At 52.3% G+C, this 13,638-nt stretch overlaps 1 protein-coding gene across 1 annotated transcript in view; it reads left to right on the forward strand.

Moving 5' to 3' along the window:
• Positions 1 to 13,638, forward strand: part of WSCD1 (WSC domain containing 1) — a 41,170-nt gene that overhangs the window by 25,321 nt on the left and 2,211 nt on the right. Inside the window, exons 6-8 of the mRNA XM_082604358.1 lie at positions 9,272 to 9,431; positions 10,135 to 10,299; positions 13,107 to 13,307. Of these exons, the coding sequence (XP_082460484.1) occupies positions 9,272 to 9,431; positions 10,135 to 10,299; positions 13,107 to 13,307 (526 nt within the window). The remainder of the gene's footprint in view (positions 1 to 9,271; positions 9,432 to 10,134; positions 10,300 to 13,106; positions 13,308 to 13,638) is intronic.

Here is a 13,638-nt window from a genome sequence, read left to right on the forward strand (position 1 = left end):
GCAGGGATGATGCCCCAGATGTCATACTTGTAAGTAAAACCACCATCTGCCTGACAGAGTGAACCTTTGCTTCCCAGAATGTCTGTTCCTCCCTTCTCCCTCATCCTGCTCTGCGGTTGTTGGTATGACTTGGACTCAAGCCTTCTGGATGGTCCCCATCAGCTCTCAGGTTCCCAGTGGGAGCTAGGCTGGGACCCTGATCTCACTCTAGGGCAGGGTTGCTCATCCTTGCAACTGTTGACATTTTGAGTTGGATAATTGTTTGGGGATCTGTCTGTACGTTGTAGGATATTTAGCAGCATCCCTGGCCTCTACCCACTACATACCAATAGTACTCCCCACTTAGCTGTGACAACCCAGACTGTCTCCAGACATAACCGGGGGTCCCCTGCAGGGGAACCACTGTCCCAGACGGCCACCTGGAATGTGTTGGCTCAGCCATACGCAGGCCCGGTTCACGTTCCCCACGCATCTGAATCCTGGTGATGGATTGTCTTTTACAGCTATTTAGGGAGGATGAAGAAGCAAATTCCGCCTCCAGCGCTGAGGTCTGGTGGATACAGGATCAGCTGGCAGTTCAGCTGGCAGTTCAGCTGACCCGGGCCTGCAGAGGCCAGGGATCTCTTTGCAGGAAGCGTCTTCTCTCTCCTCTCCTGGACGTTGAGGGTGAAAGAGAGAGGTGAATTTGGAGATTTCTGGCTGTACTTTCCTGACCGACGTGCCAAGCACTTCCTCTCCAGAAAGGCTGGTGGCACCAAGGCTGCAGAGACGTCCCAGTGGCAGATTCATCTCGTCCTAATTTGGCTGCAAGACAAGCTCAGGTGTCCCACGACGTAGGAATGGTTACATTATGCCACGGCCATACAGTGGACTATAATACAGCCATTGAAAATGTTTTCAATGACTTTTATGATGGAAAATGCTCACAGCAGACTGTTAAATGGGGCAGAGCGAAACCTGAGGGTGGGGACCACAGGCTTAATTAGGGCTGGCTGGGCAGGGGGGCCGGGAGCGGCAGATGCCAGAGGTGGGGCATGCAAGCAGGAAAAGAGGGGGGGCCTTCTTTGTGCCATGCCCCAATTTCGAGCACCATCTGAGATTTATTTGTGGCTCCCGATCAAAATCTCTACTGTTTTTTTGCTAGTTAGTTACAACGGATTTGGGGAGCTCCCAGAGTGTAGTTTGACAGGGAAAGAGCATTTGGGGCCACATCAGCATCTTAATGATCTGACTCTCTGCCAGCAAGGGCGACTTGACCTATGTAATGTGTTTTTAAACACAGTAAAATGATCTTGTCTAATTTTCTGCGATCGTGTTGGTGATGGAAGAATACCTGTTCATTCTCAGGCCTCTAGATGTTATCACCTCCTTCATTTAAACAGAAGGTGAAAATGATCTTAGATGTTTGCATCGCTACCCATTCGGATGTGGGGTCGTGAATTTTGAAGCCCCGTATTGGTGTTCGAGTAGATAGGCTGTGCCATTCCTGCGGTGGGACTGATGGGTGAAACCTGGCACCATCTGCCAATAGGTTACTAACGTGTGAAGCTCCGGCTGTTACACCTCGTGATCTGAGGTTTGTTCTCCCAGCAACTGCTCGTGGTCCTACTGAGAAAGGCATCGCAGGGAGAGAGGTGTTATCCTTCCTGCCTGCCCTCTTTTAGCCTCTTTGGGGTGTATAAGTTCTTCATACAGAATCGTTAGCACCTGGATGTTTTCCCATCGACATTTCTTCTGAGGTTTTTCCTTTGTCCGTTTAAAGGAGGCGCTAACCCTGCTGCCTGTGGAATGGAAAGGCACGCATTAACGCGGAGCTGGCTTGTTCTCTGCTGGGCAGTGGCTCTGGCCACGTCCCCTTGGATCCTGATAGATGCAGTCCATCCTGCGTGGGTCTGGGTTTTGTGAATTACTACCTCTGTCTGCTGTCTGGGGCTCCAGTCTGCCGAGAGCCATCGCCCAAGGGGACATCCCCTAGGGGCCTCTGGAGACACTCTGACATTGAGCTCAAAGTAGTCCTGAGGCAGCACCTTTGAGGCTGGACACGTGGAAGAGGGCTGATGAGTTAGCTCTTCCGGTGGAGAAGAGCGAATACAGAGAGATGGCCTAATGCCCCCCCCTCCATGCCTTTGGCCTCCTCCGGACTCGGACCAGCCAACTTGCTGAGGGTCTGCTCTCTGAAAGGCCCCTTAAGAGTATAATTGTTCCTTGAAGAACACAGGTTTGAACTGCACTTGTCCACTTATGTGTGGATCTTTTTCAATAAATTCGTACCACAGTATACATCATCAGCCATTGGTTGAATCCACGAACACGGAACCACAGACTTGAGGATCCACGGATTTGGGTATCTGTGCCAGGTCCTGGAACCCATCCCCTGCAGATACCAAGAGATGAGCGTATTTCATGGCATCCTAAAATCCCCCTGACAGCTGGAGACATCAAGACTCAAGCCGTCTAAATTTAAACTCACACCAGAGCCCTTAATCATTAAGCTATGCCCCTTTTACAGATAATAAAACCAAGGCTCACAGCTGCCCGGGAGCTTCTTGACAGTCACACAAATGAGATTCAAAGCCCGGGATTCCTGACGACAGGCCTCAAACTGGGTCCACCTCCCGTAGCTGCCCCTCCAAACCACACAGCCCCGCACCTGCAGTCAGATCAGAGGGAAACATGCTCTCAGTTACAGGATCAGCGGACGGGTTTGCATTCAAACTGACATTTGCCGGTAAGCAAGAGTCGGTCCTTTCATCCCCAGCCCCACATCCCCCTTCGTGGGCCTCTCCTCTCCTTTCTGTGTCTTGAATGTTCCCCAGTTCTGCCTCTGGAGGCAAGAGACTGGTCAGAGGCAACCTCCATGCCGGTTCCTGAATTTCGTCGCAAACCCACCGCATTCACGTTTTTGCCTCCCAGGGGCTGAGTGTGGTGTGTGGCAAAGCCCCGGACTGGGAGTCCAGAAGGCTGGCTTCTGCTCCCACACACCCCAATGGTCTGAGGTCATGGGCTGTTTGCCGCCGGCCTCCAAGCCTCAGCTTCGCCTTCTGAAACCAGAAGTTCTCATCTCTGAAGTTTTGGTAATTCTGTGTAATCCTGGAGATTCTGAGAAAGGTGCCCAAGGAGGAGGGAGGATGGAGAAGAGGAGACCCCAGTGGGGGTCCTTCTTGAGGCCTCACTCCTTGCCTGTCGGAATGTCCGCTCCTTGACCCCTTGGCCATGGCCAAGCCTTGGCGTGTGGATCCCCGCTGCCCGGAGAGCCCAGCCCTGGCTGTAGCATGACCCAGCTCCAGGCTGAATGCCCAGACATACTGCAGACCCAGTCCCCGCCTGAGCCCCCATCCTGGACACCCAGGCTCAGGCTGTAGAGAAAGTACTGGGGTCAGGGTGTGCACCCACCCTGCCCTCGGAGCTCCTCATCTATTCGAAGCAGTATCACATCTGTGTTCCTGTTTCTCTGCCTTGTCTTGGTTCATTTTCTCCTCTTCTCTCTCTCTGTGCTTTCACTCTTGCTCTTGTTCTGTCTCTCTCTCTCTCTCCCTGCAGCTTGACGTGGAGGTACCGGGGAGCAGCAAGGTTGGCAGAGAGATAAGATTCATCAATATTTAATTTTTATGGAAATCATGTCTTAGAAATCCCCAAGGGGCTGAAAATTGGTCTGTGTTTTCAGAATCCAATGATGTTGCTGAAGAGGTTATGTTGTAAATAAAACCACATTACTGTCTGCAGCTCTCCCGTTGCTCTGCAAACACCCGGGAACTTGACAGTTTAATCCACTCAAGGAAGCAAAAAGGTTCGGGTCACTGGTGGGGGCAGCCTGGCCCCAGCCCTGGGATACAGGATCGTGAGGCATCAACATCAGCCATTACCGCCGGGGAGGGAGACAGAGCCAGCCTGCCCTGAGCAGATTTTTTTTTTTTTCCACTGTGTTGGTGAAATGTTCTTGTCTGAACAGGAATCTCAAGATGGCAGAGTCCCCTGGGGTTCCTGTTGACAGGGAGGGTTTGCTTAGATGGAGCAGGCTTTCTTCTCTTTACTCATGGCTGGGCACAAGTGACCAACAGAAGGCTCATGTTCAAGTCTATTGCCAACAACTCTGGTGGGAGTTGGGATCTGGAAAGGACATTCATTCATTCATTGGTTCATCCATCCAACATTCATTTAGCATCCAGCATGTTCTAGACTTTGTTCTAGGTACTGAGAATGCAGCAAAGCACACCAGACACACAAAAATCACGGCTTATATTCTTGTGGGTAAAGGCAGACAGTAAACCAGGTAAAATATATAGTATGTTGACTGGTGACAAGCACCGTGGAGAAAAATGAAGCAGGAACCTTACATATTTACCCATTGGAAACGAAGATGTGTATCCACTGAAAGTCTTGCCCAAGAATGCTCATAGCAGCATTATTCGTAATAGGTAAAAACTGAAAACAGCCCAGGGATCCATCAAGTGAAGGAGTCCACAAATTGTTATGTCCACACACGGAATGATACCCAGCGATAAAAAGCAACAATCCACTGCCAGATAAAACAACATGGGTGGCCTTAACAAATATTTTTCTGAAAGAAACCAGACTCAAAAAACTATGTGCTGAGTGATTCTATTTATAGGCCATTCTAGAATAGACAAAACTCATCTGTGATGATGGAAGTCAGACTAGGGGTTGCTTTGGGGGAGGGGGGTACGACTGGGAAGGGGCCGAGGAAACTGGTGTGTATGCTGATAGGCATTCATCAAAACAGACTGGATGGTACATTCAGGGTCAGAGTGTTCCATCGAGGTAAGTTATACCGCTGAAACAAAAGTAGAAAACACAGCAAGGGATTGGGTGTATCGGTGATAGCAGGAGGGTTGTTGCAACTAGAAATGGAGTGGCCAGGGAAGCCCTCACAGAAGAGGTCTTGCAGAAGGTGAGGGAGAAAACCATGAGGGTATCTGGGGGGCTTCCCTGGTGGCGCAGTGGTTAAGAATCCGCCTGCCAATGCAGGGGACACGGGTTCGAGCCCTGGTCCGGGAAGATCCCACATGCTGTGGAGCAACTAAGCCCGTGCACCACAACTACTGAGCCTGTGCTCTAGAGCCCACGAGCCACAACTACGGAGCCCGTGCGCCTAGAGCCCGTGCTCCACAACAAGAGAAGACACTGCAATGAGAAGCCCACACTCCTCAACGAAGAATAGCCCCCACTCGCCGCAACTAGAGAAAGCCCGCGTGCAGCAACGAAGACCCAATGCAGCCAAAAATAAATTAATTAATTAATTTAAAAAGAGAAAGCTGCGAGGGTATCTGGGAAAGGACATTCCAGGCAGAGGGCACAGCAAGTGCAAAGGCCCTGAGGTGGGAGTGAGACTGCAGTGGCCAAGGACTGGTAAGAAAGCTAGTGTTAGTTTGCTCGGCCTGTCATAACAAATTCCCACAGACTGCTGGGTGGCTTAAACAATAGAAATTTATTTTCTCTCAGTTATGGAGGCTAGAAATCTAAGATCAAAGTGTTGGCACGGTTGGTTTCTTCTGAGGCCTGTCTCTCTGGCTTGCCAATGGCCTCCTCTTCCATCTCTGTGTGTCTGGGTCCTAATCTCTTCTCATAACGACACCAGTCAGATTCGATGGGGGCCCATCCTAATGGCCCCAGTTTAACTTAATTTCCTCTTTAAAGGCCCTGTCTCCAAATACAGTCATATTCTGAAGTGCTGGGGGTTAAGGCATCAACGTATGAATTCTAGGGGACACAATTCAGCCCATAACAGCCAGCGTGGGTAGAAGTGTGGGAGACACAGACGCAGACCGCTGCGTGCTGTCTGCTGCCGCTGCCGTGGTACCCAGGCTGCTTGTTCCCGCTGCTCGCTGCGATGAAGGTATTGATCTGGGACGAGACGGGATGAGGGCTTTTCGGGAGAGGATGGATAGCAGTGGGAGAAGCCAGAGGTTGCAGTTCTTCTGATGGCTTTTCACTAACTCACATCAGCAGGAGAACTTGCTTCCAGAAAGCCAACGACATTCTGATTGAGGGTCAGGACACAGATTCGCTTTCTGTTGAGAAATGACATGGGGGCCCCAGGGTGGGTGGAGTCTAGCCAGAGGTACTGATGGGGTTTGTCCAGCCTTTTGTCCACTCACTCCAGGCCCAGCGGCCCCAGCAGCCTGTGCTGGACATCACCACAGCTCCAACATTGATGGCAGCTGTGGCTGAGTGGGTCCTGGTTCCAGGGTCAGGGCCCCATTGTGGCCACTGAGCCCTCAAAGCAATTCTTTTCTTTTTTTTAATATATGTTTAAAATTTATTTTTTGGCTGCATTGGGTCTTCGTTGCTGCACGCGGGCTTTCTCTAGTTGCGGCGAGTGGGCGCTACTCTTCGTTGCGGTGCAAGGGCTTCTCATTGCAGTGTCTTCTCTTGTTGTGGAGCACAGGCTCTAGGCGCGTGGACTTCAGTAGTTGTGGCGCATGGGCTTAGTTGCTCCGCGGCACGTGGGATCTTCCCGTACCAGGGATCAAACCCGTGTCCCCTGCATTGGCAGGCAGATTCTTAACCACTGCACCACCAGGGAAGTCCCAGCGATTCTTTTCTTTATGTGTCTGATCGAGATTAAGGACCACAGGTGCTGCTTGGGGGAGGGACTTGCAACCTTTGCTTGATCCTGAGCTTTTGGGGCCTTGGAGGGGGAGCCAAAAAGAGGAATTTTAGGAACCAAATTCTCAGGTACTCTGCGTGTCAGGAGGGTGGTCTGGGGCCCGCCTCTAGTACAATTAAAGGTCTTAAGAGTTAAGAGTAAGGGATCCCTTACTATGTGCTGGGTCCTTCTCATGCATCGTCCTCCCTTCATTCTCCCAGCACTCTATGGTGTGAATATTATTGCCCCCAGATGACAGATGAGACAGCCAAGACTTGGGGGGCAGGTAGTGATTGGTCCAAGGTCATACAGATATTCAACTGTGGCCCTGGGATTCGAGTCCAGGTCTGTTGGATCGTAAACCTGGTGCTTTTTCTCCTACCGGGTGCTTCCTCCCTGGTGCCTCTGGACATGAGCCCATGGACACCCAGAATGACTGCCTACCACTAGCCCCCTGTCCTGGGAGAAATTTGCAACTCAAGCCTCTTCCAGGAAAGGCATGGGGGTAAATGTCTTAGTCTCACTGGCCCTCACGGTGGATCAGAGGGAGAGAAATGAGATCCTCCGACTCTTCCAGGCAGGACAACTCAAGGAATGTGTCCATTTTACAGATGGAGAAACTAAGGATCCAAAAGGGGAGGTGATTTGCTTATGGTCCCATAAAATGTTTAAGGGCATTTCTAATGCCAAGGTGAGCACTGAGCTCTGGAAGCAGATTGTGCGTGTGTGTGTGTGTGTGTGTGTAGGGGTGTGTAGTGTAAGAATAGTGAAAGCATCCTCTCCTGTCCCCACATGGCAGCTCAGCCCTGAGAGAGGGACGCAGGGCTGGCAGAGGCAAAGCTGCCCCTGAGCCTTGATGAAGGAGGAGGGGGGTGGGGAGAGGCCTTCGTGGGGGCTGTGAGGCCTCTGGGAGAGCATCCCACCTACGCTTAGGAGAACAGCCCTCCACTGGGGGCAGCCTCCCCTCCTACCTCCTAAGGGACCACCCGGCCCCAGGTTCTGCATCACCCTCCCCTGGCTGGGACACCATCCACTGTCTTTTCTGAGTGCCGAGATCCTGGGCTCTGCCAAGCCACGCTCAGAAGACGCTATTGATTTTCCTTTATTTATTTATTTATGAGATTTTTTTTTTTTTTTTTTTTTTGCTGTGGGCAAAAAATAAAAAGGTTTGTTCAGCGTTTCCCTTAGCGGCGAGAAGTTTTCTCTGCCCACTGCTTCCCTCGCCCCCAAGCACACACCCGATTGACTCCTCTCCTCTCTCTGTGCTCCAGGGGGCCTCGCATCTCCTGTTTGCAAGATGCATGGAGAGGCAGAGTGGGAATGGGGCTGAGTGTCCTACTTGGTGCCTGGTACATAGCAGGTGCTCAAGTAAAATATGTGGGAGAGGTGAGTGGAGGAATTGCCCACCAGGGAAAGGAGGCTGAGGATGGCCCGCTCCTCTGTGAAGAAAGCACCTACTGTGTTCTGGGCCTAGCGCTGGGCAGTTTGGACCTTTCTCATCTAGTTTTCACAGCCGATGTGCAAGGTGGGTTTTATTCCCTTTGTTCAATGGTGAAATGCAGAAAGGTTCAAGGTTACCCAGGCTGTGAACCTGAATTCACATTCAGGCCTTCCCAATGCCAGTGCCCCAGCTCTCGCTGCTGTGCGGTGGGTGCAGCCTTCTCCCCAGAGGGAACCAAGAAAACATATGTAAAAAACTGCCAGGAATTGGCTTGGCCTTCTAACCCTGGCCAGGGCCCCTCCGATTTAAGGAAGCCCCCATCAGCCCGAGCACCTCGGAGCGGTCAAGGCCTGACCTTGCCCACCCCTCCTGTCCTGGAGAGATGCTGTGTGGGAATCTGTCACCGGCCCAGCACCCCACCCTGCAGCAGGACTGCAGAAGCAGGAGTTAGGTCTATCTCTTTCCAGGGAGGGCTGGCGGGAATTCTAGACCTCACTGGGGGCTCACAGTCTGTTGGTTAAAGATGTTGAATGCTGAGCTGCCCTGGGTGGGCCTTTCTGTCCCATTCTAACCCAGACACATGTGGTTTCCCCACCTGGAATGCTGTTCCCTCCCTGGCACTCCTGACGACCCCCTAGATGTCTCCAAAATCCAGGTCCAGTCCCCCCAGTGGAGTCACCCCTCTGTAATAGCACCGGTGCTATTAACAGTGGACTTTTCTGGACTTCCTGGTGGTCCAGTGAGTAAGACTCCACTGCAGGGGGCACGGGTTCGATCCCTGGTCGGGGAAGTTCTGCATGCCGTGTGGTGTGGCAAAAAAAAAAAAAAATTTATACACACACACACACACACACACACACACACACACACATAAAGAATGGGTAATAGAAGAAGGTAGTTATAAATACCAGCTATGACTATGTGACCAGTTACATAAATAAAGACTGTAATTATCATAAAAAACAAAACCAACCAAACAAACAAAAAACAGTGGACTCGTCACCGGCCAGCGGTGAGCTGCTAGAGGGCAGAGGTCCCATCTCATTGAGCTTTGTCTCCCCTGGGCTTGGGCCCAGAGCCCAGCGCTGGAAGGATGGACAGACACCCCTGTAGATCCCATGCAGCTGGCAGGACATCCCCCGTGCTCACCCTGGTCCCTGAGCAGCGGGGGCATGGCCCCTACATTCACCCAAGATGCTTCTCTTTCTCTCCTTCCCTGGCAGGAGTTCCCCTTGGCCATCCTCAGGGGCTGGGAGTGCTACTGTGCTTACCCCACCCCTCAGTTCAACCTGCGGGATGCTGTGGACAGCTCGCTGTGTGGCCAGGAGTCTGAGGCCCAAAGGCTAGCGCAGTACTGTGAGGTCTACCAGACGCCCGTGCAGGGTGAGTTCTGCCCCGGAGGTGGACAGGCATGCAGGGCCCTCCTCCTGTGTCTACCACTGGTTGTGGCACTTGGTCTGGGGGTTTGGACTGAGTATGCGGTCCTGGGGCGGGGAAGGTGTCTTGGTGGGTGGTCCTATCTTGGGATAACGGGAACAGGAGGCCTCCACCATCCCTGGAGGCAGGACACAGGATGCGGGGTTCGGTTTGAAGAGCCCCTGACCTTTATCTGAGCCTCTCTGGGGATGGAGGTGGTTTAAGGACGAGCAGAGAGGCAGGGTCCAGAGGGATAGCAGTGGCAGGGTGGTGGGGCTGGGTGACATGGCAGCCAAGTGGCCACGGGGGCCTCCCTGAGCCAGTCCAGGACCTGGGGACCAGTAAGTCACCCAGGCTGTGTGCCCAGGCTCCAGCATCTTCCTTGTGTGAGAAGCAGGTCTGTCCCAGCTGACCTTGGGAGTCTGCAGGACGCTGATTCCCACCAGGCTCTTACACTGGGAGGTCTCGTCATCACTGGGGCTTTCTCTGGCCAGCCACGGACCCATGCAGCCAAGGTCCAGGTGGCAAATCCCTTCCCCTTTTTGGGCCTCAGTTTTCCCATTCATCTCCCAGTGGGAGTCTTGGGTTGGCATTTCCTATCTAGGGAAGTCTGAGAGTCTGGGAGTCGCAGTGGAGGTGGGTAACCCTGAGACGACTTCTGGGCTTTCAGATACCCGGTGCACGGACCGGAGGTTCCTGCCCACCAAATCCAAAGTGTTCGTGGCTCTGTCGAGCTTCCCGGGAGCCGGGAACACATGGGCGCGGCACCTCATCGAGCATGCCACCGGCTTCTACACAGGGAGCTACTACTTTGATGGAACTCTCTACAATAAAGGTTAGTGAAGGCTGCAGGGCAGGGAAGAAGGCAGTTCCCAGCGCCCAGACTGCAGCTTCTCCAGCCCAGCTCCTCCTCGGAGCACTAGAGCTGTGCTTCTCAAACTTGAACGTGCAGAAGCGTCACCTTGAGGGCTTATTAATTCAACATAACTTCCTGGTTTGCACGCCCCCCTCCACCAAGAGAGTGTGATTTAGTCGATCTGAGATGGGGCCTAGGAATTGGCATTTCTAACGAGCTCCTAGGTGGTGCTGACACAATCAGCCCTAGGACCACACTTTGAGAGAAAATTCACAAGATCTGTTCTGGATTCAAAGGGAAAGCCCAGTAGCTTAGATTCCCTCTCTGTAAACATTTCTTGAATTTTCCTTAATTTTTAGAACCCTCAATAATTAGGGGAAACTGACTTCATGTGTTCATTTCTTTTTTCTTTTTTTTTTTTGAGGCAAGTGTAGCTTATCAAAATACGATTTTTTAAAACGAGGTCCAAAAATCTTCAAGAGTTTAATGATTTCTAATATTTCTCTTGTAGAATAAGAGGCCTCATTATGTCACGTAAATGAACTTTAAAATGGCTCAAATCTGCACTGTTTAAGACTAAGAACCTCAGATAAGCCAAGTGGGATCTATATTTGGTGAAATATATTTCTCTGTTGTCAAGTGTTACAACAGTTTCTCTGGGATTCTTAGAGTTTGGTTGAGGAAAAGAGGATACTATCAGTAACATCCTAGAGAAAACACAAACTTTCTGAGGTGGGCAGCGGGTTCTAGAATCACCCACAGCAATGTTGGTCTGGTTGGGAAAAAGCCAAGGGTGTCCATATAACCCAGTTTCATCACCCCTGGGAGTCTTGAGTGTTATGGCAGCTACAGGTGAAGTGGCCAGATGAAGCACATGGTCCTGCCCACTCTGGCACCTAGTCCCCTGGGAACCACCTAATGTGTACAGGCTGCAGCTACCCACCGTATTCATCTAGAAAGAAGGCCTTTACCTTATGCAAACAGCTGGCTGTCTCAGTCTACAAATGGCTAAGTGGCCCAATGGCTCGATAGCTGGGCATAATAAGGATTGGGTCGACACTGCCTCAGAATGGCTTTAGAGATCCCCGATGCATCTTTTTTTTTTTTTTTTTTGCGGTATGCGGGCCTCTCACTGCCGTGGCCTCTCCCGTTGCGGAACACAGGCTCCGGACGCTCAGGCTCAGCGGCCATGGCTCACGGGCCCAGCCGCTCCGCGGCAAGTGGGATCCTCCCGGACCGGGACACGAACCCATGTCCCCTGCATCGGCAGGCGGACTCCCAACCACTGCGCCACCAGGGAAGCCCGCCCCGATGCATCTTTGAGCCTTACGAGACTGCTTAGATGTAGCCACTGGCCTCAGAGCACTGTCAGAGCAGTCACAGACACACACACACACACACACACACACACACACACACACGTGAAATTCGCAAGGAAGCTCCAATGCCAAAATGCCAAACCGTCATGGGTGAGCATGGTCTGAGTTATAAGGAAAAGTGGTGCCTGTTGAAACAGGCCAAGGCAGTACAAAAGGCACCCTGGGCCTCAGGGTGTCAGAGACCAGATCTCATGTTTACTTAGCTCATGGTTTGACTCATTCTTTCCTGGAACTTCCCAGCTGTTTGACAGAATGAATCAAAGACTTTTGGTGTTTGGCCCACGGCAGAGATGAATTTGAAACATGTGTTGAGTTTCAGCTGGTGACCCCGGACTTACAGACTCAAAGGACACTTGCATTTTCCACGCATCAAAGACTTGCTGTAGATACAAATACTTCCCAACCATTCATGAAGGGGAGTGGGGGGATGGGACTCATTTATGTTTCCAAGAGCCTGAGGCAAGCTCGTGGGCAATTTTGGAGCTTGTCGCCAGAGCTGGATGGCATGGGCTATGTTGAGATGTGGCCAGGAGACCAGGTTCAGGGGACATCTTTCCGGGAAGCCTTCTGTGACATCCCACTACACTCCCAAACTAGTCCCCCTTACTCTTTGTTCCCATAAGCCCCTATGCTCTGTATTACACTTGGGCTATCCCCCCACTAGACTGTAAGCTTAAAGACAGGGTCTGAGTTTTACCCCTTTATCCCCAGTGTAAAGTCCAATGCAGAACGGGCACACAATGACATTTGTTGATAAATGTGTGACTCTGTGTAGGGATGGGTAGAGTCTCCACAGATGCGAGACTGGAGCCCAGTTACAGGACTGTGGCATAAGGTCAGAGGGTGGGGCTACAGCTGCTGACTGCCCTTGAGCCTGATGATGGGGATCCTGCCCCTTCTGTGGGGAGGTGAGTAGAAGACAGAGGCCTCGCAGGGACCCACAAAGCCACGTGGAGAGAGCCCTGGCTCTGATGCCGTGGTGCTGTGTGATCTTGAGCAAGTCACGTACCCACTCTGAGCCTCAGTCTTCATCTGACTATGCCTGCCGCTGTGGTCAACTCACAGGGTTATTTGCAATGCTCACGTGACACAGCCATGCAGATGCCCAAATGGATGCATCTACAGTGTCTAGAGAGAGGGCATTGTCGGGCTCTGCCTCCTGACTTCTGGGATCTACAGGAGGTGCCGTATCTTCTTTCTCTTACAGATGCCACCTTTCCCCACTTAGATGCCTCCTGCTCTCACTGTCTCTTGGGCAGGGTCAGGCCCTACCATCCATCCACAGGCCATCCCAGTGCCTTCTGCTGTGCCCCTAATGTCGGTTCTCCCTCAGGGGTGCAGGTTAGCGTTCAGACCTGTCTGCTGCCGTGGCAGCAGGGGGCTCCACGATGCCTTTCTCCTGGGCAGGGTTCAAGGGCGAGAAGGACCACTGGAGGAGCCGGCGCACCATCTGCGTGAAGACCCACGAGAGTGGCAGGAGGGAGATTGAGATGTTCGACTCGGCCATCCTGCTGATCCGGAACCCGTACAGGTCCCTGGTGGCCGAGTTCAACAGGAAATGCGCCGGGCACCTGGGCTACGCAGCTGACCGCAACTGGAAGAGCAAAGGTGAGCAGAAGGGGCCGGCGGGGTGGGGGAACGGTTGCAACTTTATTCGTGGGGTCAGTCTGCTGATACACGCTTGCTGAAGTCCTACTATGTGCCAGGCACTGGGCAAAGCGCCAGGAGCCCAGGCTACAGGGGTCACAGTCTCTGCCCTCAAGGCACGAACAGTCTCTAGCCTTTGGGCAATGAATTAAAGAGACACGAGTCAGGATAGTGAGTGATATAAAATGAAGCCATCAGAAATACAGCTGTGTCCAGCAGAGTGGGCGGCATGTGAGACACGGGGCCTGAGGCTGGGCAGGCTCGTGCTTCCATCCCTGTGTGACTCCGGATC

This window comes from Mesoplodon mirus (assembly GCF_964341445.2).
Source record: "Mesoplodon mirus genome assembly, chromosome: 18".
NCBI lineage: Eukaryota > Metazoa > Chordata > Mammalia > Artiodactyla > Ziphiidae > Mesoplodon > Mesoplodon mirus.